Raw genomic sequence first — 26,038 nt, 5'->3', positions numbered from 1 at the left:
ACTAGTGCAAAACATAAATCTCACGATTTCTAATATGATTGGTGTAGCGGCGCGCTTGCATAAATAACAATGTAACAAAAGTAACAATAACAAAGATTTGTTTCCAAATGACCCGCGGGCCGCGGGCCGTATGTTGTGCAGGCCTGCTATAGAGCCATAGACAATCAATCAATGCAGCTCAATTTGTAAATGCGACTCCCTGGGTGGCGATGAAGAGCTGTCAACAAACGCTGCGATAGTAATTAATTGCATTCGCAGTTACGCTTGCATTTGCAGGTGGTTTTGCAGTGCGTAAGCAGTTAGTACTAGCTATTACACTTGTTACATCCAGTGTATCTGTTATATCTAACAAGGAAACTCGGGAGATTGAGGAACAAATCGTGGATTACGCCTACGGCATTTGAGAGCGAGCATTATTTCAACTTCTGGACTTTCAGCAATGGTTTTGGTAAGTTGAAGACGATTTTAATTTTGGAATTCTTCATTTTTTGTTTGCTGCAATCAGTTGATTGAATACGTTGCCTAAACTTGTACCGGTATCTGTAGGCCCTGACGCCTTTTAAACTGTTTACTACAGATCTATGATGCTCATTTTTCCAGTGTGCAAATTTGTAACACTATTTCGAGGGGTAGCCTATGTCTATAACCTCAAGCGTGCAGACATGTAATAAGTTTTATCATAATCAGCAAGTAAAGTTGATGTGACATTACTGATAGCTGGAAAGAAAAATCGGTGCTACAGTGATTTTAGTTATGGTTTGGGTCAGGAACTGAATTGGTTCCACTGCGGTATGAGATTGAGATACCGTTAAGCAAGTTAGATTGCATACCAAAGTGACATAGAATTATCTCATGCTATTTTCTGATTTCAGTAACAGGAATGCTGAGAGCTCTAATCTATTTATTTACATGACTAATGATTTTTCAGGGTAATGGTTCAAAACAATGGATTCATCCGTCGGAAAGTTTAATTAATGGAAGAGTGACATACACTGTCAAAGTGAGTTTATGCTTCATAGGTCCAATGTGCCAACTATTGGAGTTGTATTCTTTCTTTATTCTAGATGAAAATAGGTGTATGATTTCAGTATAGTATCTAGTATATCACTGATGAATATATAAAATGAGTTACTAATATTTGATTGTTATTTACTTATTTTTGCCCAAATCGACAATTTCTTACTCCGGTATTGTTCAGTCTTATACTTGTAAATATGTACATTTTATAGTATTCAAAGCCTTGGAAGACTGGAAGATTTTTTTACTAAGCATATGTGATAAATTGACAATTTATGTGAAAGTAGTGACAGTAATCAATTAAAGTGCTATCCATTCATATACGCTGCTTATTTTTATTGCAGTTTATGGGTAAGGCTGAAGTGCCAGAACCTCGTGGAATGCCGATGGTAAAAGCAGCTCTCAAAAAATTAAGCTTTACAAGACAGATCAAGCGAACTGAGGGAACGAAACCACCCAAAGTTGAACTTGGAATCAATATTAATTTTGTGACCATTTCAGATATTAAAAGCAAAGTAAGTACGGTATTAAATACTACTACAGAAATTTTAATCTGTACCCAATACATAACTCTGATCTGCTGAACTTCAGAATATACTGAGTTTCATGTCATCATTAAGTAATCTCTCTGGGGGTTGCAGGTTTGTATCTCATTATAATTATTGATCATGTTGAGAAGATAAATTGCCTTTTCAGTAGTTGATGAACAGTTATGGCTTTTTTACCATTTATGTATATGGTTTTGGAATAAAAGTACAAGTTTATTTTGACTCCAGAATCATCATAACACGCGATACGATGATTAATCAAAGCAAAAATAAATAGAAACTGATTATGAAATCAGGAGAGCGAACAAAACATTAGATACAGATTATGAGATGGGAGGTTTCGCCAAAAAGAAGTGGTACGTGTTCACTCACCTAAAATTATTAGATTAATTCACACACGTACCCACACAACCACAGAGATATTATGAAGCAGGAAAAATACGATAAACTCCAGATAAAATATCGTACATAGTAAACAAGGATAATAAAAATAAATAAATAAAGATACTTGCCACACCGTATTCATAATTTTATAATAGTTGCCATGGGTAAAGAAAAACATTTATTAAAAAAATATCACCAAGCTGATTATAGTTTGACATTGAATCGAGTATCCTATCGACTTGATATCCTGAAATATTAGTACGGTATGTTTAAAACCTATTTTACATGCAGGGAATGTTGCCACCCATAATCAATATATAAATTCAAAGTCCTCTGACTTGTTTTCTTCAACTTCAAGTGTATATTTGAGGTTCTAAATAGCTGGTTCAACTTATGATACTCATTGAATACCTCTTAATAATAACTCTAGTTGGGATATAATTTTATTTGCCTCAGAGGTAAATCTATGTGATGTAGAATAGTTGTTAATAAGGCATAGACTTCTATCTTTAATATTGTGAGTTAGGATTGTTCATTAGAATGAGTGCAATCAGTGTAATTTTGATTATTGAAATAACAACATATTATGCATCTTTGTGTCTTATGTTTGAGTGGCATTATGGATAGAATATGCTTATACCGATTATATTTATTTTGTGTCATTCAGTCAACAACCAAATCATACATGATACAATATATATTTATTTTTAATGAGGTAATGCATCAGTCACAACACACTAACAATCACACGAAACATCGCTATCACGCCTATCAGTCATATTTTAGCTGGACTATTTATATATTTTGGGGTGGTTGGGGCTTCTTGCATTGTGACGTTTTTGTGTAACTGTGATTTCTTCTACTTATCCTGTTCATCAGACACCACTTCTTTTCATCTTTATCCTGTTTTATCATTTTTCCATGGGCGTGTATAGTGTATACAAAGTTCAAAGACAAAAGAAAGGGATTCAATATGCTATGATAGGATATAGTGGTAACTACCTGGATTTAAGAGATTTTCAATTAAGGCCATGTCGTTATTTAACATTTAACATTAAACTTTTAATATTTTACAATTTAAGTTCCAGCTTGGTAACCACTGCTCATGATAATAAAATTCCTAGTTAAACATATTTCCAATCTGTTTTGATTCCTGGTACAAAGCAGTCTGTGCGCACCGATGCAAAGGCAGGGAGAAAAAAAGAAGTATAGAGATGCACGATAACTAACTCATCAACCATACGGCTAATTTTACATATTTAATCATTACTGTGAAATCCATGTTAAAATACGATTTTTTTTTCATCGCTGGTTGTCAATCTCCAGATTAATTACATTGAATACTTTGATCTCTTAGAACTCCCAATGGGAATACGGAGTGGAGTCTCTCACTTATTCGGAATGTGACCGGCCATTGATAACGTCTTGCCTTTTAAATCTTGCGCGAGATCAAATTACTTGGCATTTTCATGTATATATCATATTAGTAGGGCAATGTTTTCGCATACACACGCGTTCTTACGAAACAGGGCGTGGGGAGCGCCAATAAATTGTCGATGTATCCTGACTGGAGATAATGTAATATAGAGGTTTCCAGATTGTTTTGCCGTAAAGTACAAAAATAATGATTATTTAATTAGATAATGTATTAAAGATACGTTTATTCAAAACAGCACTAGCACAATTGTTGTGAATCACCGTTCCCCGAACTTGACGATTTTTTGAAGCCATTTTGTTTTATTCATTTTCCTATTATCGGAAGGAAAGTGTTGGCGGAAACTTGCCAAAAACAGTTCAAGCGGTTTTAGTAAATGGATTTTCAACTTCAATTGAATTACGGAAGATCGAGGAAGTAGCACCATAAGTGAAGATTGACGAAAAACGGACTGTTAAACTGTTAAACAACTCTTCTATGATCAACAGAATTCCCATCGGGATGTTTACACCGCGTTCTTGAACCTTTACTCATTCGCATACGAGTAATAGCTTTTAAAGTCCTTTCCCCATATGACGTCATGACTACCGTCGCGGTCAAACTAAATTAATTATTTTGCACTAGATGCCAATAAGAATGCAGCTTCGATAATGCCCTACCAATCTTGCCGCAAAAGTGACATCTCTTTTCAGGTGTTTTGTCAAAATAAATACGATATTTGACGGAGTTGTTGTCGATGTATTCGTGAAAAGAGTACATGCTCTTATTCTAAAATGAATATTATATTTTTGTGATACGAACAAAAGCATGTTTGTTAGCAAGCATGCCGGCCAGGAAAAAGAATCGTGGATACTCCCAGTGGGATAGGTAACAGCATATCGGCGTGTGCCTGTATTTTCCCGATAGTTCATATCGTGGTGTGCAGAACATATCGTATATACAGGGATTTATTTCACTTTTGATATTAGAAGTTTTAAATGTTTCAGAAAATGATACCTGTAAATCAATAAAAGTCGTGTTGATAATGGGTAGATTTTTATGTTTTCCCTGTCGGTATTAGTTGTGTGTTGTTCGCCTTTTATGTATCATATCTTCATGTACATTTTGGTCATGTGATCAGCTTTTTTATCGCGCGTAGAGTGAAGTGGTGAACAATAAAAGCTCCGACTCATATCACTGTCTTGAAAGTGGTGTTACATATTGCTGACATCAAATGTTGAGAAACTATGAATTATAGTTTTTTTTGACCCAGTTAATAGAACAAGTTAACAGTCGTGGGAGGTCATACTGAAAAGTACACTCGCGATAAATTATAAACAGAATGCAATATTTGTTTTTATGCATTGTGAAGAAGATATCAAAAATTTCAGCACTCGGGAGCTACCACAATAAAAGATTCGACCGTCATTGGTATTATAGCATAGAACAGATTATTCAAAACATAGTTGTGTGCAACGATTATTCGGCAAAGCATGCAGTTTTATTTGATGTGATCACCAAGCGTCTATTTTCGTAACTCAGATGCCCTTCAACGTCAGAAATTATTTTCTTTCCGTCTCACGCCGGCATACGAACGGTTGAAACAAATGTATTTTTAGTCGCTGGACAAAGCGATTCACAAAATAATAACGAGGATTTCAAATATAACAGAAAATGTCTTTGACGGGAAGGCGAAATTTCGAATGTCGATTGTCGATTTAGGCAAGAATACTGATTACAGACATTACTGCCACTTTTAGTGAGGGAGGTAATTTATCATTTTTGAGATTTTTCGTCAGTTTTCAATTTTGAATGAACTCCGATTTTTCGAACTATATCTCTATGGGCTTAGCGTTTTAGCGGAAACGTTTTATTTTTCAAGGAGAACAGGGAGATCATCTCAGAAACCCTAATTTGAAAGAATCGTTCTCGATACTCGATACTCGATAACAGTTACCTCTTTACCACAATATGTTTTCGTAAACGTCTGTATTCGAATGTATAACGATACGCTAATAATTAAGCGGACTTTTGTGTGGAATTGACGACAACCTTTTTGCACAGTTAATTTTCAGAAAATTATATTTTTTTGTATACTTGGGCGAATGACCACCATCATCACCAGCCGGTGCCATTCTTGGTCGTCATACATGGCGACTACTTCGTAAAAATAGTAAACTAAAATCATAAATATCTTTAAATATGCTCGGTTTAATTCTGCTTCTCAGATCGGTGTATGTGATAGATATGCGCAGTCATTAATTAAAAAGTTATCGCTGTGTTCTTATCCCTACCAAATGTGTACAATTTCAATTCAATTCCTTGCATTGGTTTTAATGCAACGCCTTATATATGTCCATAATACTTGAGAAACATGTGGTTACGTGAACTCCCTGTACCCACTATTGCATAGTTCACGATCAATAACACAACAGATGCGTATAAGGTAATATGATGAAGTACTGAATTTTCAAGGCGACGATTATGTGCTAACGAGGTCGTTTCCTGGATACGATGACGACATCGGTCTACATCAAAACAGTTTATCCGATATTTGATACCTTTCGGAATGGTTGTATTATATATGTGTATTCTAAAAGAGACCTACATAGCAAATTCAAGGGTATCAAATGCGAATTATTTGGTTCCAGAGAGTAAGAGCAAGTATAGAATTACGTTTGTTTTTGTATCTTTGTTAGATAAAAGGTTTTTGAGCAATCGGAGACGGCAATTCTGCATACTCACTTTTGTTTACAGAAGTTGAATTCTGTAAATATAGTATATTTAGGAATGGGTAGTTTTCAGCTTGAATATAGAAAACAAAAAGTGTTTCGATCTTTTTTTGTAAGAGAGTATATAGTGTTAGCCATTTTCAACAGCCTGGTATCACACAATTATGCTGTGCAATGACTATGATTTAATGTAATAATTGAATCATTGTGCTACCAGTTTGAATTAAGAAAATGCACATTCAAATAAGTGGTACCAGGTAACCAGAAGATATACTTCATCAAACCAGAATTTGTTGCACAAGATCAAAACAATACATATCTTGTGCACAAAAATAGTTCTTGAGAATAATATTTAGATGATATTAAGACATCCTGGGATAGGTCATTTTGAAGCATGTTAGGATATATTTTGCATTTCCCAATATTATATTATGGGAGAGGGAAGTTGTAAACCTAACAGCGTATCGCAGCCTCTTATCTTTATATTGGTCTGTACTGGAAATTTAAATAGCTAAATATTGAATCACTCCGGATTACTTAGACTAGTTAAAATTCAATATGAAAATTTTTAAATATCGAAATTTTTATTCACATTTGAATAATTTGTGAAATATTTGAAATTAGTCACATAGAGGATTTAGAAAAATGTTTTCCACTACAGATAAGAGAATCGTCTTCCAAAGGTGTATACATATATGGGTATCAGCATATAGGCTCTTTTTAATCTTTTTGTTATCGAATCGGCAATTATACAAGTTATCCATTGAAAGCAAAAAAGTTCGTTAAATAAAAGTGAAATGCCCATGGTTATTTAATTAAAACCTGTATTGATACGAATATACCTAATTATGATGATGTCTCATCATTATTAACTAAAATATTTCAGTTTCTTCAATTAGTTTAATTTTTAATTGTATAGTTAAGTCTTCATAATATAAGGGTGTAAATAAAGTCTTGTATTGAATTAGGTTAAAAAACATTGACTTGCTCCGTGCAAGTAATGGCAAGCTTATAATGTTGTGTTAATTAAAGTAAAAAGACAAATAAACACTGGTTAGAATAAAACCAACCTGGTTAACATTAACATATATTGATAACTGACCTAATGACAAAATTTTGATTATAACAGAATTTTATGCACACCCTGTATATCAACTTTCAACATAGATAATTGTGTGATGTTCTAGAATGCTTCCACTTGTTTCAATACCACCTAGCATTGAATCTGTTTCAGCTATATTCTTTAATCTTTGACTTATTTTTATGACATTATCAAAGTAATGTTAGCTTTAATTATTTGCAGGATATACTTCATAGAATTAATTTACAACGTGTTTCATTTTGTGCTGATGATAAAGAGGATAAACGTTTGTTTGCTTTCATTGCAAAACTTGATGACAATAAGCATTACTGTTACGGTTTGGATTCCTTACATCAGGTAATAAAATGATTTGTAGTTTCATAGGTCCCATTTGTCCGTCTCAAAATTAACAGCAACCAATATTGGATAGTTTTAAATGAAATTTCTATTTCTAAATATGTTTATAATAACATATCTAGTACTTCAAAAATTGCCTCATTTGCTAATTTAGATGAGCAAATAATATGGTACTCCCGGGGCTGTAGTATGTGTATCAGGTTGTTAGAGTTAAGCCATAATTTTATTCCGATTTTCCTTATTTTAGTTTTATTACGAGTTCGGGGACTGTTTGTGTTAGCCAAGTGAATATACCCCCTTTCGTCCCTTTACACAACTTGATGTAAAGTAGGCGAACAAAATTAGTTATCTCCATATTGGTACGCATACTTCTGGAGCGCCAATAATAGCAATCAAATGGTTCACCTACATGATTGGATCACTACATCACTGAATATTGGAAAAAATACAACCAATTCTCTATCTGCGTACCATGCATTCCAGTAGTTGGACCAACTAAATGCTTTTGATCAGCATTTTGCTTGTCTCGGAATATTTTCACTAATTTTGAAGTCAAGAACGACATCTAATAATGTTATACTTATAATGAGTGTGATTCAAATTTCTTAGGCCAATGACATCACCCTCACCATTGGACAAGCCTTTGAGCTGGCATATGAAAAATTTGTAAAAGATAATCCATCTACACCAGGAACAAAAAAGGTAATTAATTATGCAATACAAGTTATATTCATTTCCATATTTGGTGACCAGCGCTTTTGTTTTTATGTGTCAATTATTACAAATGCTTTTCATCCATCAGTTTTATAATCCAGTGTTGCATTAGCAGAAATATAACTACTGGTATGTTTGAAGCTGTACAATGCAGATTCCAATTTGCAACTGAAGATGCTCATAAAATAAATAGATCATTTTAAAGTTCAATTTGGTATTGTTTTTGGTTGCAACAGCATGACAGTAGACTAGCAACTTAATTTAGTAAATCATACTTTTTGTCATCTCAAAATGAGCAATATATATAAAAAGATAGATTAAATAATAATAGATTATAGTAATGTTTTTCATGATAACTACTATTTTTCTGTAAAGTATAATACTATATATAGAAATTGATATTTCGATTAATTTTTTTGTTTGAACTTATTACAGATTACAGAAATGAGTAAACGAATTCAAGACCTTGAATCAGAAAATGATGAATTACGTAAAAGGATCGCAGAATTAGAAGCAGTGCAACGAGCAAATGCAAATGGAAATGATCCTGTTCTGGTAATAACTCTATGAAACTTCGAATCTATAATTTAAATCATTTAGTTATGTGTCGCTTGTGGTTATGGGAGTAATTGTCATAACTGCTTTATTGGAGATTATAGGATTTTCAGAATATTTTTATAAATTTAGATATACCTAAAATAAAACAAACTCGGTTAGGATATATTGAAAATATATTATATTATTATACAATTGTAATTGATATAGGACTTTATGAACATCCTGTAAATAAAGCGGCATAAAAGCTAATGCTTCGAAATGTTTTGGATGCGATTTCTACCTCAACATTTTCTCTAAATCAAAAATAGTTTCTTGAAATATTGCATTCAAGGGCAACATTAAGAGTAGCAATTTATTAAATGTAGATATATGTACTTGGTATGCGCCATGGAAACAGTTTGTTTGTTGGAGTTTAATTTTCGATTTTTCAATCTAGATCGAAACTAAGCCTCGTTCTCCTCCGTCAATACCCCAAACTACAACCAATCCTGTCGTACCACGCAGAAGTCATCCCGTTCCAACACCAATAACCAGTCCTCGACAGGAAGCAATCGTAAGTGAAGTATTCCATTTTGTGAAGTCAATTTATAAACCTTGCCATCGTGTTTGGTCAAAGATACATGGTCATGTTATGTATCTTACACCCTTATGTTCAGCATGACACTATCGATCGACGTACCTGACTGGGAAATTGCGAATGAATCAGTTGAAACTTTAGTAATTGGTAATTGCCAAGGTGAAAATACTTCCTGCTTCCGTCTTTACTTCAAATCTTTAGTGATAAAGATTTCAATTTAAGTCAGCTTCTGTAGTAATATTATTAAAACCTTTTTATATGAAAATCGCTTAAAATAGAGTGAAAATGTTTTTGTGCTATTGATAAAGCAATGCATATGAGGCAGCGAGATAAAGTAAAAATCAGTTTTTTAAACAATGATACTACAAGATGGGGATAATGATTGGCACTAACAATGCACTTTATATATTTACTGACATAATATGATAGAGAGAACATGAAGGAAATGTAATTATTCTCTCAGGGTATAAACTAGGAACGATACATATGTTCACAATATGATTTCTTCTAGGCCATGGGGTCTTAGTATTTTCTTCTGTGTTCTATATCTATTTTAGCACTGCAGATTGCCGAATAAGGATCATTGGAGTTGTTCAGTCTTCTTATTAACTATGCATATCCCATTGCACAGGTTGTACTGTCCTGGGGAAAAGGGATAGCCTTATCCCAAACTTTAGCAAATTGTTACTTTAGGATGATTCTTTGCTTGTTAGTACCAAAAACATCTTGGAAATAAATAAGTGTGCTCGACTATATTGAGTATTTCAGAGTTGTATCAGAATATTGTCGAAATCTGTCTGTTATTCCTAATTATTCAGTTCAGGTGTTCTGAAATCTTGTGTATTTTTACTGGCATAATTGAGAATTAGTGATACTGAAAAAATAACAATACAATAATAAAGCCAATCACTCACGACAGTTCAATATGTTATTTTTTATCTGATTTTGAATATTGTGGAAAAAATTGCATGTATTTTGAATTCAATAAAACTAAAATTGAAATGTTTTCATTGTTATATCTACTGTAATAGCGAAAATTGAAGGAGTTTATATTTGGATCTTAATCAGTTCTCAATGCCTCTTGCAAACTTGCTATCTGTTCTTCTTTTACATTCTAAGTATTTTTTTTTTCTCTTATCCTACAGCACAATATCTTTCAACCTGAGACAAAAACCACTTCTGTTTCTTCTCTCTTTTCTTCTCTTCCAAAAGAACAAAACCATGACATCTTGGTTGATCTTATTGCACATGGAAACAGCTCAACGGCTGTGTCCGGTACCCATCATGCTGAAACAACGTATACTAGTATAAACCGTGGTGCAAGAAGTACAGCTAAGACATCCGATACCTCCAATGCACAACACAGGGAAAATACCATTGATGGTACCACTCCTTCATCTGTAAGTAACTCTGTAAGGAAATTTCGCAACAGTTTACAACGAAATATGAGGAAGACAAAGGCATCTGAAGACAGAATGAAGAAAACATTGTCGTCTCTGATTCCTGCAAAAATACTCTCAAGAAAGCTGAAAAGAACAAAGGCTCTTGATGGTGAAATGGAGGCCCATAGGTTTTTTGATGAGTCTTCAACTTCTTCTTGTAGTTCACCAAGGAGTAGTACTTATGCCAATCTGGATGATGTTATTGCAACATTGCAAAATATGATGACAAAAACGGATGGCAGAACTAAATCATCGAGTCTTTTAGAACAGTCTATACCGGGAAAAACAATTGGAGAAAAACTTGCTACTCATCATGACCCATCTCAGCATAATTACAACAGTATTTTAAGGCATCTCCCAGAATCTGTTAATAATAATAAATCTGAATTGCATCATCCAAAAAAGATGCCGACTATATCTGTCAGCACTGCTATACAAAACACCACAAAACCCAATCGTCAATCGTTTTCACCATCAAAGAACATTTTAAAACACTCTGAATCTGTCAACTCGAATGATGACGTTTCCAGCCTGAGCACGACGACAACAGACTCGTCATCAGCCGAGCATGTCTATATTTTACAGCCCATGAGCAGTACAACAAGTAGCTTTAATGTATCGAATGCTATTTCTGGAAGTAAAACGTTTCATCATAGATCAGAAGATCATGCTCAGAGTAGATTGAATTTACAAATAGGACATGTTCCTACTACCTCCTTTCAAAGTCCTTCTATTGCCAATACATCAATTCCGAAACCGGCACCAAAGAAAATTCCTTGGCGAAATAGATTGCCCGGTTGGTCTGATAATAATCTTGATGATACCTTACGCCAGCTAGGCGGAGAAGAAGGATATATGGTTCTCTCTGGGAAGGATCATGTCCAAAATATTTTGAATAACACATCATTGCCAACGACTGGAAATGCTCACCAGGAAATGCAAGTTGACAGTACCTATGACAATGTAAATCGTTTGATGGAGGCTGTGAGAGAAGCTGCAGCTAAAGATGCAGCAAGAGAAGGCGAAGATGTTAAAAAGATACTAACAACACCGGGATTAGTTATGCCTCCAGCTTATAAAAAGAGTAACCAACCCAATTTTAATGATTTTCCACCAATCATGAACTCTCATTCAAATCAGTCACGATTGGTTTCACATGAACCCAGAGCTCGAATTCCGAGCACTATTAGTTCATCAACAGAATTTGGTGATTTGGACACAATATCACTTGATAGTTTTGCGAACCCTCTTCTGCATATTCAGAGACGAGATTTCAGTAAAATTAACCAAGATCACCATCATTATCATGGATATAATGGAGGCTGGCCGATTGCACATGCAAATATGCAGAACTCAGTGCATAACCCTTTCAGCCCAACCTCATTTCAAACTCATGCAATGCACTCTGGTGAAGTTCTACCTATAGGAAGGCGAATGAGAGCATCCCAAGAGACAGACATTCTGCACAGTCACAACCAGATGTCGTTGCCTTTGGATAGTCGACAAAGATTGACGTCAGAGGTTCTTATTTCCTTATTAGCTGTCATATCTTTACTATTTTTCCCTCTCTGCTGTATTTCCTTGTGGCAGCCTTTCTGCTTATCCTAAAATTCTTGAATATGATGTGAGGATGTAAAATTATTATTAGGTCAAACATAGGTATAATGATTTTTATGAGTATATATTGTGTCAAAATAAAAATAAAAATAGAGGCTACTAATAATTTATTTCAATATCAATTGAAATGTCAGACTATAATAATTCTGATATTCAAATTAGTATAAATCTTTCATTTCGAAATGCCATTGGTTGAAAAGTCGCAAAAACTTAAACAGCTTTTAGAAATTAGAAATTAATGTATAATAAAACAGTTAGTATGCAAATTTCCCATAATCAAATTGGACTTTTAATCTATCTGTTCAAATACATATATAGAAATCCATTTATAAATGGTGATAGTTTTTGCATAATCCGATGCCGTTATTATTAATAGCACTGCATATATCATCCATATAGTTTTTGTATCAATATACTATGGTGTTCTGCGATCAAAAGTATTGAAAGTAAAATATTGGTAATGCACCCATGAATAATCAGCATAACATATGCTCTTTGGCCTCATTCGCGGCAATAAAAAACTTAATAAACATCTATGATATGCAATACCTATTTCCTCTTTCCATCATGTTGATTTGATTAAGCCAAAAATATTAGCTATTTATAGAATATGATGTCGGGATTGTGAGTGAGGCAGATTTGAATTCAAAATTTATTTAAAACAACTTATGATTTCAAATTTTAAATAAAGTCAATACAATCCCAATTTAATTATGTTGGTTTATGCCTTATGGCATGTTTTGTTATTTGTGCAATAGGGACTGCTATGTAAATTGATTTTAATTAATTACAATTTTATCATATATATATTATTCGAATTATGAAAATTTGCCTCTGAAATATCAAATTTTTGAAGTGGTGTTTTATGAAATTTTATATGAATTATAAGGTGACCCCAGAAAAATGGAACCCGGGTCATTTGAAACATATTCTAATATTTATTTTGGATATCAAACATATAATGTGTATTATTCCATCACACTGATAAAATCACTGTGATGATATTCCATTTCTATTGTTTTTCTAGGACATATTCAACATGCAACCTTTTGTGCCGATGACAAATACTGCACGACTTCCTCAGCCTCCATCTAGGAAACCTACAAGGCCACAGAGTAAATTATTTTTCTATACTGTTTACCTGGGATATATAAATAGAGTTCGTATTTTCAAACTGCCTGGAGTTGGACGTTGCAATTTCAAACTTTCATGGCTGAAAAGTCAAAATTTTCTACAGAAACTCAAAAAGCACCAAGTATGCTAAGTTTCTTAAAGGTCTATTAAAAAAGGCTTGCATATGCAATGAGTTTTTTTCCTCAAAATCTGATTTTGTCAGTGTTCGGAGATGAAGTCTTGAGTCAAAAATTTTTCACAACCCATAGTTTGATTCAAAATTTGTTAAGTCTATAACTTCTTCAGTCTTGACGGTGTGGTACATCGTGCTACGCGATAGGTATACATTTGTCACTGCACTTCTGATTGACCTACATGGGTTTGCAGGTACGATTCCTGTGTGGGATAATTACATGCAAGTGTATTGCTTGACTCCTCATCGTTGTAGGGTGATTCACGTAACCGATAGTTAGTTATGTCTCCCTCCACCATTAAGTCCATGACCATGCATCTGAAACAGATAACTGGCTAACTAATCTCGTACCCGACATGTATAATAGTAACCAGACGAGAGGCTGTGGTTTGTCATATGCCATATGATATCCTTCTCTATCCTGGTTTTCAACAGTTCTATTCTCATTTATTACTAATAAGAAACACAAGCACTTCTGCATCTATGATTAACTTTTCTTGTTCCAGATGCAAATCCATGGTCAAATGATATGTTTGATCCTCTGCAAGTTCAACCTAAAATAAACAGAGAAGTAATGGATGTACAGGTAAAAACTTGTAGTTTTTTTATTTGCTTTTTTCTGGCAGTTGGGGTTGACTGTAAAGAAGTATGACAGATAAAAACAAATTTAGCTTGTTCATCATGTGTATTGTTTTACATCTCATCATGTACTTTCAAAAGGGTATAGTTGTAAAATAAACCATTGTATATAGATTGGTAATAGGAAATCTACTTTTTTACACTGGACTGTGGTATTTTGAAACCAGCAGGCTGTTGTAAATGTCCAAAATAAGATAGTATCCAGTATACAATTTTAAACAAACAAACTAGCATTTTTCTACTTCTAGAAATAAATTGGGTGATACTGCTTCTATAGTTCGATGTCTTGTGCTCATGACGTTTTTGCTGTACCTAAACAATCTTACAGCCCGCCGATTCCAAATTATATAAATCTGTGTATAATGAAATCATTTTATAATACAATGAAATAAATGCATAGTTTGAATTAATCTATTTTTTATTTGGTATTCCCGTAGTGTGTGTACCAGGTTAGGGTTAGGTTATGATTTTATTCCGATTTTCCTTATTCTAGTTCTAATACGACTTCGGCGACTGTCTGTGTTAGCCAAGTGAATATACCCTCTGCCCATAGGTTTCAGTCTCTTTATACAACTTAATGTAAAGTAGGCAAACTAGTTACCTCCATATTGGTAGACACACCTGTGGAGCGCCTTTTATTTGATATAGAGAAACAACATTAGTGTAAAAAGAGTTTCACACAACTGAGTAATCAACTGTATGTCAAATATCACATTTACAATGTTGCTTGAATAGAGTTTAATTGAAAATTTATCACGACCGAAAAGTAACAATACATACTGAGGAGAATATTACATAATCACTCACTCAGAATATTACTACTTCACTCAAAATTCTAAAATGATATTATATGAGCATGTACATGGAATTGACAAAAAAGTTTTTATTATTATACCTACATGTTACTACCTACTCTTTGCAAGGTCCATCTTAAAAACAAACTTTCGATCTTCATCCTTTTTCTAGTCACTCGATTCATTTGCTTTCTCCTCTCCTCTTTATTTCTCTATCTTTCTCACTAATCAGAACATGTGGGGAACTTCTTCACCCGACTCAGCACAGCTATATTCTAAAAGTAAAAAGAGTAATTATCACATTGTTTCTCATCCTTTGATTCGAAAGAAAACTCGGAAGAATCAAAGCCCGGCTTTGAAATGGAGTAAAAAATATTTTCCTTCTGGAAAAAAGAAACGCTACAAAACATCTTCTTCGGGAAATCAACTTAGTGGGTTTGATGTGAGTTGACTTCCTTGTCTTCTCTTTCATTTTTTCATCCAATATCTTAGCTAATATTTTTCCAGCACATCACTATCTTTTCACATCACTGAGTCTTTAAAATTTTGACGATTACATAAAAATTTTTGAAACTAAAATCATGTTTGCATGTTACTTTCTCTAGTAGGCTTGTTAATCTTGCATACTAAATGCACAAAAAAGGATGATCCTAGCTTTCTCTTCCACTAGCTATGTCTATTTTCTCTTTCTCTCTCAAGACAATATCAGTATCAATCAGGGCTGGGCATTTTGAATTATTCAAATCAGTTTAGACAAAAATTTTGAATCTGCACCATTTTTTTTTGTCCGCCAAAAGTTGTGTGAAGCTCTCAATTTTTTTTATCAGAGCCATATTTTTAGAATGCAATTCTTACATAGGGACTCTTCTTAGTGAGTTATTGATAGAGTATGTTTCTTATCATATGTGAATACTCAGTGGATTGTCTGAGTGATAGATTCTATGTTTTCTGTAATTAATGTGTCTGGAGGACCCATTACAATAAAAAAAAATACAAACACTCACATACATCTTCAAAGTATTTGAGAGTAAATTTAAAAAAATATTCGATTCTGAAATCATCAAGTGTTCAAAATACCAAGTCCTAGTAACAATATAGTATTGACAGAACTGTGGTCATTCCATAACAACTCCCGACTCCAGATTGACCAAATTGAGGAAAAATTTGGAGGACTTGAGCTCCGAATTGTTATGATACCAAATTTTGATAAAGAAAAGTGTTTTGTGTATGCAAGCTTTTTTCATTTATCTATTGAGAACGTTTGTTAATTGCAATGCTATTTTAGTTTGTGTCAAAAAAATTAATTTTGATTCTTACATTAAAAGTCGGAAACTGTGACTAGCAACTCCTATGAATCTAAAATTTCGACTTCCAACACCAAAAAGTTCGAAAATATAATTCTGGCTTTAAGTGCAATACAAATAAAAACATGCAAACTCAGCCTCCATAACTATGATTGTTAGCAATTCAGCATAAATTCTTTGAGTTGCATACATCATTTTTATTTTCAAATTTTTGAATTTATTTGTAGAATCAGTTTAGCAGAGGACTGATGATGTCAGAAGAACATGTTACTCTCGATTCCTTCGATCCACTGAAACATTAACTGCAAATTTTTATCGTGATCAATTTGACGATTTTTACTACTGTTCTCGTTTACTGTACTCTGTAACATAAATACGAATGGACCTTATATTTGGTGCATTTAAATGGATAGTTACACTAAAGTAAGTTTGAGATATATGGTTGTGGTTCACTCTGTGTGATTGAGCCATTTCTTTAGAATGTATATGATGTCCTCCAATTCATTCAGGAAAATTGTATGATGGATAATTTTCTTTGAACATAATAATTTGACTGTCCACACCAGGGGTGTGCAACATTTTTTTGTCTGTGGTCCACATAAAAAAAAATTATTTTCTTCATGATGACAACTATTTAAAAAATTCTCACAATGGAAAGGCTTTCGCTTGGCCTCACAGTAATAAATGTACTGGGCAAAACTTTTGGATTAGAATTTAAAGCTTGATGGGAAAAAATCTGAATGTTGACAAGGGCCAGACTGAATGGCTTGGCGGGTCGGTTGTGGCCCTCGGTCCCCCTGCTGCACGCGCCTGGTATAAACGTATTACAGTTCAGCATACCACCCTGAACATGACTAATATATCTTTTTATTCTATTTTGCATTTCGTCCATTTATAACTTGAGTTTGTGTATGCTTAGTTTTTCAGTATTTAAATATTTGTATATACAACTAAGGCAAATATCTCTGTCCTTTGAATAATATGTGTATCTTAAATCTAGAGCCATGACAAACAAACTAGTTTAAATATTGCTATTCTGTTTTATGATTCAAGTGATTTGCAACCAGTACTTCGCATAGTTTTTATGTATTTTTGTTCATCAAGTGCAGTAATTTTTCTAATTCTTCTCTTCAAGCTGATTAATGAGCAAAATTGTTGATCATTTTTTGTATCCTTATCAATTTCTCTTCATTGCATTATACCCTGTTTTAATATTTATGTTGTAATGTAAGAATGTGTAATTGTCCTACCTAATATCTTTATACACGTAATTTTTTTTTTAGTAGTTATTCTATTTGGCTATAAAATTTCATCTTTATTTGTTGCTGCAATCTCAACGATCCAAAAATCAATACTCATTTTTCTTCATATGAAATATGTCTTAGTCAAACTTCAATGTATCTGTTCATCTTCATTCACATAATACTCTGTATGGTGCAGTAAAAAAATCCTATGTACTATTTATATATATTAATAATGACTGTCCAAGTTATTTCAACTAAATATTTTTCACTTGATGTAAATTATTAAAATACTACTAATCAGAATCTTACACTGAAAAAACATTATCTCTAAATCGTACTACATTTTTAATTTATGTTATTGAGTCGCCGTACTTTTACCTCTTTAGAGTCGAACATTTACCATTCTACTATTTGTACCGAACAAGTTTTTATCACACTCATTTAGGTTGTTATATTAAACAAGCTGCAGAAAAATTACTTTGAAGATTTTTCTAATCTATTTCAACTAATTTACCTGAAATATAGTACATGTTATCATTGTCTTTTAATGACTATTTATGCCATTGTAAATTGGAGAAACATTCTTTCAGCAAATTTGACTTCAGTAACTCCTGGATGATGCTTTTGTCACCAACCTTTTCATACATGGTGGCCAGTAGCTCCAATCTTTCCAGTCTGGTTGAGATGAATAATGAATACAGCCCTGATTTGAACAAAGTGAATTTTCACTTAGTAGATTTAGGAAAAATGTATGTGATATGTGAGTGAAATAATTTGAATCATAGAATGAAAAAATTTACTGGATTTTATTATAACCACTGAATCTTGAAATTAACATGGCCTGAAAATACATTTATTTGGACCCAACGCCATTGTCAAATGGGTCAAGTTGAAATTGGAAACTGAGAGTAAGATGAATCTGATTGTCTTGTCAAATATCAATTGCTTTTTGGCAACATTTAAACCTTGCTTTACCGTTATACATTGCATTGATATATTACATCTTGATGGTGTTTATGAATTGGTTGATATTGTCCGAGTATGGCTATTCCATTGCAATTCTAAATTAGCTATATGAGAGTAAATAACCTTGTAGAAAACCTAGGAATAAGCTTCAAGCTTTTGTGCCCAATTGCCTTGTGTATATATATCGCTTAATATTATAATATTTCTTGTGATTTGTACTGATTTACAGTGAAGCCTTAAACTTTTATTTTCTCATTATTACCTTCAAGCAGTATTCTTGTCCATCTATTTCATTTTTGTGTATTTTTTTTTTACAAAAACCCATCGCCGAATATATTTCATCAAATCTGGCCTAATATAAGTGAGTCACTATGATAGAGAACTGATTGTCTGTTGGAGATAAATTTATGTAGCCAACAGTAAAACTACAAAAAATTTCTACAATAAAGATATCTGCGTTTCATATTCGACCATATTTGACATTACATGGTGTCCGTAATAAATCGTGGAAAAGTTGATTTTCGATTCACAAAAAAAATTATTGAAAAAAAATCGAGGCGAATTATTTTTCCTTTTGATTTCATTATATTGCCCTGATTGTTGCTATTATTTCACCTTTCTTCTTCAACGCTCAAGTGATTTCTTCATTAAATAAAACATAAAATACCTATTTTTGTCGTTGATCTTTTGAAAGAATGGCCGGCGAGGAATATCTCACACATCTGTATCATACTAAAACACGCTATGCTATGTGCCGGGGGATTGCTCGTCTTCATTCCTGATGCAGTAGTAGTGTGTACTGGTATTAAATTTTTCACTAGTATCACCAGTTTTTGAAACTTGTAGAATGTAAACATTGCAGCACTGAGTGCAGTTTCAAGTAGTGGCAGTGGTTCAAGTAGACACCTGTCTTGCTCGAATACAATAAATTTGCATTGATCAAAAATGTATCAAGTTGTCCGAGATCTTTAAATAGTCTGCGTCGCCGATACCAATGTGTACTGCACTGGTTCTAAACTAGTGAGCCATGACCCACTGCTTGACCACAGAAACATTTTCTTTCAGTCGGGTCACAGATCTTTTAAAAATTGCTAGAGTTAGATATTGATAAATTAGTTAAACTTGATTGTATTAGAAATGAATGATAATGCTGTTTTTTGCTACTAAATGATAATTTTAATTATTAGAATCTAAGTGTTGTAACAAATTACCCGATAAATTAAGGTAATTGACACCAACACTATAAATAGTTTTCGACGTCATAGATATTGGAAAAAGAATGTTTTGTTTTTTGTAGTTTTTCATTTGCATGAGAAAGTTAATGTGCCACAGAATTTGCGGTGCAACAAAACTGGGCCATTAAAGAAAAAAGGTTGAGAACCACTGGTCTGTTGTCATGTGAATTTTCGCCCTCGAGGGCAGTGTACGCGGCTTTTACTATCTCACAGTTTTAGATTCGGTGTCGGTAGTTTGAATCTGCGGTATCGGCAGAATACTCAGAATGGGAACATCTCCCATATTGATACGTATTCAGTTTGACTTCAATTTGATATATGCGAAACAAAATTGTAACACACTCCCTAGTCCTCAATTTCCCAGGGCAGATCGCGCACCCTTCTGGGAAACAACATGACTGCTTGGGCGAACAGCCAGCTTATTTTAAGATCATGACTGATTTTATTATTTCTTTTTTATAGAAGATTAAGTCAGAACTTCCAGTCCTGTAGTATAAAGATCGGTTTCTCACTTATCGCAGACGTCATTTGGGGACTCTGGATAACTTCAAAGACAGTTAAATATACGGACAACTAATGTAATCAACTCCGAGATATGAATAAACAAATGTACGTTCCTGGGAAAGTACGAAAGCCCGCTTATTCTCGTGACACCACAAACACCATTTTGAAGACATTCTGTATGAATAATATTCTCATGGAAGTTTCGCATACGCTTTGTTATATAGTATATACATTATAATGCAACGACGTTCTTTCAGCAAATGAGTTGGGTTGAATAGCTTTGAAATGGAGAATAAATTTCAAATTTTCCTTGTTATCTACAGAAGAACTGCAGTTCTGAATAAGCTGTTTTAGATTAATTATTTGAGGTATACAAAGCTAAAGGCATTACCGAAATGAGGATATTTCATAATGACATTAGGAATTACACAAATTTGGTCTAAATCTTCTCCATTCATTAATCCCAAGACTTCGAACCGCCAAGTACACTTTTCATTTATATCGATCGAATTGTAACAGATTTTTTTAATTTCATAGTTTTACATTTAAAGTTTGTTTTTAATAAAAATAACTCAGTCGAACTCAAATAAAAAAGGTATAAGCCTGAGTTTATGCACGTTTCATTCAAGTGATGTAGTTGCATAGGTCTAATTTAGTTCGCAGTACGATGATTGCGTCCTATTTTCTTAAACGCTTGCAAATACTATAAACATCTTTTTTATATTGATTTGCTAATTAAACCAATATAAAAGTTGGGCATGCTTGAAACAACAGTGTAAGTGATAAAATACAAGACGTGTATTATATGGAGAAAAAAAATCTCTGGTGTACAAAAATTTTTTCTGAAAGTATTTGATAGTATTGCGATCAAACATGGTCCATGCAGAATAAATAAATATTAGGATCAGACGGTTTAGTTCTAACTGGAATGATATATCATTTTCTAATGTATTTTCACGCTTAACTCATTTTAAATTATCTACGAGAGAGAGCACAATTTATCCTCCGATCCTTCTTTGAAAATTTAACTGCACTTTATATATTTAGCCACCGCCACTAGCCAATAAATTTAAAAGTCAGAATAACATTCCATCCTGTGATCAGAAGCGGCAACTTTCAGTGGAACCAGTATAGGGAGGATCAGCATCAAATACTTATCCTAATCGATGCCACCGTGCTTCAATCGGCAAAATAATAAGCACTAAAAATAATACACTCCCTTATTGACAAATAGCCGGTAATTTCCACACAATTTACATGTCGAGCTATTTTGAACTTTATTAAATCGTTTTGTTACGGTAAGATCAGAGAAGATCTGAAGTTCTCAACTGATACCAATGCAATATATATATAATATATATAGCAAATCTTATGAATTTCGCCCATTTTTTTTAAAGCTTAACAAAACTGTTCTACAAAGGAAATCGCAAATTGTTAGCGTCTATTTCTGTTATCGCCGATAAAATTTTATTTTCGAGCTCAATATAAAACGCCATTTTGTTTCACAAATTTCTTGATACAAACTTTCATGAACTCTAAGTTCTTTTACAAAATAAGAAGCAATGTTATTTGCGCATTGAACGGCAAGATTTTATAGCAGGGGGGGGGGGGTAAAGTTTTCGGACCAGGGGCCATACAAAAATATGAATTCTCGGTATAGAATTCCGATTTTGTACCAGTAAAATAAGATGAATAATACCAATCATTGTTCTGCTCGTGTTTCTATTCCAAATGTATTACTATTTAATTTATGTTATAAAATATTGCCAAATTTACTGAAAGCGAATGCCAACAGTTTGGCGTCATTTTAGATGTCTCATTCCAAAACTCTTTCGGAGAACAGAAATTTTTATCATGAACATCTATCTACTGATTGAACAGACAGCAACCCTGCAATCTGTATTATCATGCACTAATTTGTACATATTAATTGTAGTTCATCATTATACCATAAAAAGAATTATATTTCGAGGCGAGGGTGCAGACGAACACCTTTACACTGAGAGTCACACGGGATGCAAAATTGTGTAAAACATTATGCTGGGCAATCTTTGATATACAGCATTTACAACCGATTTCAAGAAAAGATTGTCAGAAAAATAAAATAGGTAATATAATAGTGTCACAATGTACAAATCTTATGATTTATTTGTCTGTTTATTTCTGTAAGCGAACAAGATAAATAAACATAAAACTCTCCAGAGTATACTCATTCAGAAGATAGGCATCCAAAAACTGGTGTTGCTTCCATGCATTGCAGGTTGGAATCGGCACAATCAGTACTGGTGAACGTGCCGTATCCTGAAATATTATGAATTTTTATGACAGCAACATAAAAATTGATATCATGCATGTTTCACGAAACTAGACTGAAATTGAAGTTACAAATTTGAATAATATTAGTCTGATTTTGGATTGCACTAACGTTAATGCGAGTGAATAGAGAACTGAAAACTTGGATTAGATGTAAATACACCTGAAAATGACTCGGTTAATTGGAACAAGTCTGAAGATTTAGGGGAGCACATATGTATAAACATAGCTCACCACTAATAGCTGAAGTTGATATTTTTATACTTGCAACAGAAACGGTCTTCAGTTCTGCGAATCTGGGAGTCGAATGAGAGCAATGGTCCCCTTTTTCTAGATCTGTAAACTCGCTTCTGATGACATCAAAATCAGTACTAGTAAGCCCTTCTGATATTTTCTGAATTTCAACCCCGCGTTCTTCTTCGTGCCGCAGCCGTGGTATTGGAGGCAAACGTCTTGAAAACGATGAAGCAGCTGGTAATGTTATTGCCGGATATGAAAACGGAGACACATAATCATCTTTTTGACCGTATCCATTACCAGTAACAACGCCAATCGAATGTATGGTCTGAGCGGTTCCTACGTTCGAGATATCTGAAGTGTACGATTGAACAGGGGCGTAATTTTGAGCGCCGTTAAATACGTAGAATCTTTGCGGTATATTTTGAAATGTTTCTTCACTGTAGTCGGTGTCCTCAACTAGGCGTGAAAATGGAACATTTTGTGTAATACTCCGGGTAGGAACAATTTCTGTTGAAGTGTGGGTGTCTATTTCACTGTTGGAGGTAAAACTATCAACACTCTGCGTAACGTTATTTCCTAGTTCCATTGCCCACACGGCTTCTGGCCATCCCGTTCTACCCTTTCTCTTTTTACCACCTTGCAAATTCAATTTCTCCGCATTATTTGGCGTTTCCTCATCCATTGTTAAATTTAACTGCCCGTTGACAACGGCATGTTTTCCGCTAACATCAGTCTGGAATAAAATAAACACGCTTGTGACCAAGTGATTATCACCTTATGCTAATTGCGCTGAAAGGACAAGCTAGATTTCTCGGTAGTGTCCATAGCAGAGGTGGGCAAGGTATTTGGACCAGGCGCCAAAATTTTGTGCCCACCTAAACAAGCGGGTCATGTAAGTGTGACGTAAAAAGTTACATTTTATGAACAGAATCTTATTTACAGTGTTACAAAAGCAAAAGTGGAAAAAATATGCCTCGTGCCAAAACTAAATGTAAGCACTATATCAAAAAAATCCCTGAGCTATATAGCTAAAACATCTAAATTTGGTTTGGTTGTGGTAGCATCAGGCGGACAGATTAAATTACCCAACGGCCCTGATTTTGCCCGCGGGCCGTAGTTTGCCTATGCAAGGTCCCATACAACACTCAGGCTGTTTCCTATGGTACGAGTGATAAGATACTTAACTTACCTTGTTAGGAAGTAAGCAAGGGTTTACATGTTACAGTTCCGCATGTTTTGGGTTTTGACAATACGTAAGATAGTTTTATATAGTTTATTCAATAGATTGGTATATATAGGATGGGTATACCTGGCAGAGATGCCGTCTTCTTTCTCGTGTTCTCAGGGCTTTCAGATCCGCACGAAAATCCCTGCCATCTTTAGGATTGCTGGGATCAGCATTTTGAAGAATATCTGTCAAGTAAGCAATGTACGACGTTGCTAGTCGCAGCGTTTTTATTTTTGACAACTTCGTATCCATAGGAACGTTTGGAATACGTTTTCTCAATTCTGAGAAAGCGTTGTTTATGCATTCTGTGCGCTTCTTTTCTTTTCGGCTTCCAGTTGATCTAACCATTGCCGGAAACTTTTCATTGTGACGATTCCCAGCACATTCGATCATAGCTAAGTCACCTTCGACAGGAAAAGGTATCCTAATCGAAAGACCGTTAGGATGAAAGGTAGTCGTTGGAAAACAGGAACTTTGTTCTGCATTGACTAGTCTTGTATCAGGCGACGGGAATGTAATTTCATCATTGGATGTTTCTGCGTCAGCCAACAAACTATCACATACAGCGACTGCTTCTTCAATATTGTTTAATTGGCTTGACGTGAAACAAGTGTTTTGTGGAGTAGCCTCTCTCACTCTAGTAGAAAGGCCCATATTTGGGTTGACTAGATTTGCGTTAAATGTTTTCCTGGTGGCTAATCACAAAATATTATTCCTCTATATTACTGTTTAAATAAATGTATACAAAGTTGTGTAACTTTTTAGTTTGGCAGTTATGAGTTATTCTATCAGTAATTACCTTGTACTAACAAAGAACGGCTTTAGACTGGATCTCATATCTTTCATACCTCAAACAGCCAAAGATACGTTTACATTCTACAAGATCCTTCTTCACAAAAACAATATCTAGAATCTAGATCATAGGTAGGTGAGCAGGGTTTTTGGACTAGGAGCAAAAATTTTTGCCCATCTAGAGTCTAGACTAACGGGCCATGTAAGTGTGACGTAAAATGTTACATTTTATGAACAATATATACAGTGTTACAAAATCAAGTATTAAACGATAAGCCTCGTGACAAAACTAAATTTAACCGCAATCTCAACAAATTCCTTGCGCTATTTTTAGCTAAAACCTTTAAAAATATCGTCCCAGTTTTGTTGTGACAGCATAGGGCGGGCCAGATTGAATTACCCATCGAGCCGGATTTGGCCCGCGGGCCGTACTTTGCCCATGTCTGATCTAGATACTAATATTTGTAGCTAAAACTGGGCAACTGTTAGGATTTATGTCAGATACAAATCCTTAGGAAAATACTCAAACTAAATAGATTTAACATGAAATTGGAGATTTCCCCCGCGTTGGCACCACGGCGAACGTGTGACAGGGATGTGGCTGCGATAACGTTGTATTGACAATTCATGGTCGCTCACAACTAGATATAAGAGACGTATCGAATCGACCATTTTGTTGATATCGGTATTGGATACGAAATAGACTGATACTTCCGATAAGTTTAGCTCTTAGATCTTATCTAAAATGTGTTAATTAGTATACGAATATTGGTAACAAAAATTAATTTGGCTTTGGAGGCATCGTGTACGAAGCGTTCACTGTCTCATTTTCACAGTTGGATAGAGAATGAGTGATCGCCCTTAAATTAATGAACATTTCACCATATATTTTGCTATGCATAGGAGCAGGCCCACAACGAGTTTTGTAATCGAGCACGGGCGTTTCAATTTGATTGTAAAGAGAAGTTTTTTTAAATTGAAATAGGTATCATTATGAAAATTTGAAGCTTTCTATTGTTATGTATATTGCTG

The 26,038-nt window shown here is 34.1% G+C and overlaps 2 protein-coding genes across 4 annotated transcripts; one reads left to right on the top strand and one right to left on the bottom strand.

Annotated features, from left to right (window-relative positions):
• The first annotated feature begins 217 nt into the window (after nucleotides 1–217).
• On the top strand, nucleotides 218–19,364 carry LOC120341888 (uncharacterized). 3 transcript variants are annotated; one of them, XM_039410460.2, is made up of 12 exons: nucleotides 218–448; nucleotides 929–1,000; nucleotides 1,362–1,532; nucleotides 7,399–7,533; nucleotides 8,143–8,235; nucleotides 8,683–8,802; nucleotides 9,242–9,358; nucleotides 10,528–12,345; nucleotides 13,469–13,556; nucleotides 14,254–14,333; nucleotides 15,413–15,622; nucleotides 16,712–19,364. In XM_039410460.2, the coding sequence occupies exons 1-12, from the start codon at nucleotides 440–442 to the stop codon at nucleotides 16,784–16,786; spliced, it is 2,988 nt and encodes a 995-aa protein (XP_039266394.2). In that variant the 5' UTR covers nucleotides 218–439; the 3' UTR covers nucleotides 16,787–19,364. The 3 variants fall into 3 exon arrangements, with proteins under 3 accessions (XP_039266394.2, XP_039266395.2, XP_039266396.2); XM_039410461.2 differs by lacking the exon at nucleotides 15,413–15,622 and having other exon boundaries at nucleotides 219–448; XM_039410462.2 differs by lacking the exons at nucleotides 218–448; nucleotides 929–1,000; nucleotides 1,362–1,532 and having other exon boundaries at nucleotides 7,485–7,533; nucleotides 8,143–8,234; nucleotides 8,681–8,802.
• A 2,340-nt stretch (nucleotides 19,365–21,704) lies between these two features.
• LOC120341914 (uncharacterized) lies at nucleotides 21,705–24,920 on the bottom strand. Its single transcript, XM_039410508.2, has 3 exons — nucleotides 24,296–24,920; nucleotides 22,981–23,719; nucleotides 21,705–22,734 (listed from the first exon to the last, which is right to left on the bottom strand). Exons 1-3 carry the CDS (start codon nucleotides 24,866–24,868, stop codon nucleotides 22,643–22,645), a joined length of 1,404 nt encoding a protein of 467 aa, XP_039266442.2. The 5' UTR covers nucleotides 24,869–24,920; the 3' UTR covers nucleotides 21,705–22,642.
• Between the last annotated feature and the right edge of the window lie 1,118 nt (nucleotides 24,921–26,038).

The sequence above is a fragment of the Styela clava genome, chromosome 3, assembly GCF_964204865.1.
Source record: "Styela clava chromosome 3, kaStyClav1.hap1.2, whole genome shotgun sequence".
NCBI lineage: Eukaryota > Metazoa > Chordata > Ascidiacea > Stolidobranchia > Styelidae > Styela > Styela clava.
This window is presented reverse-complemented; position numbering and strand designations above follow the sequence as displayed.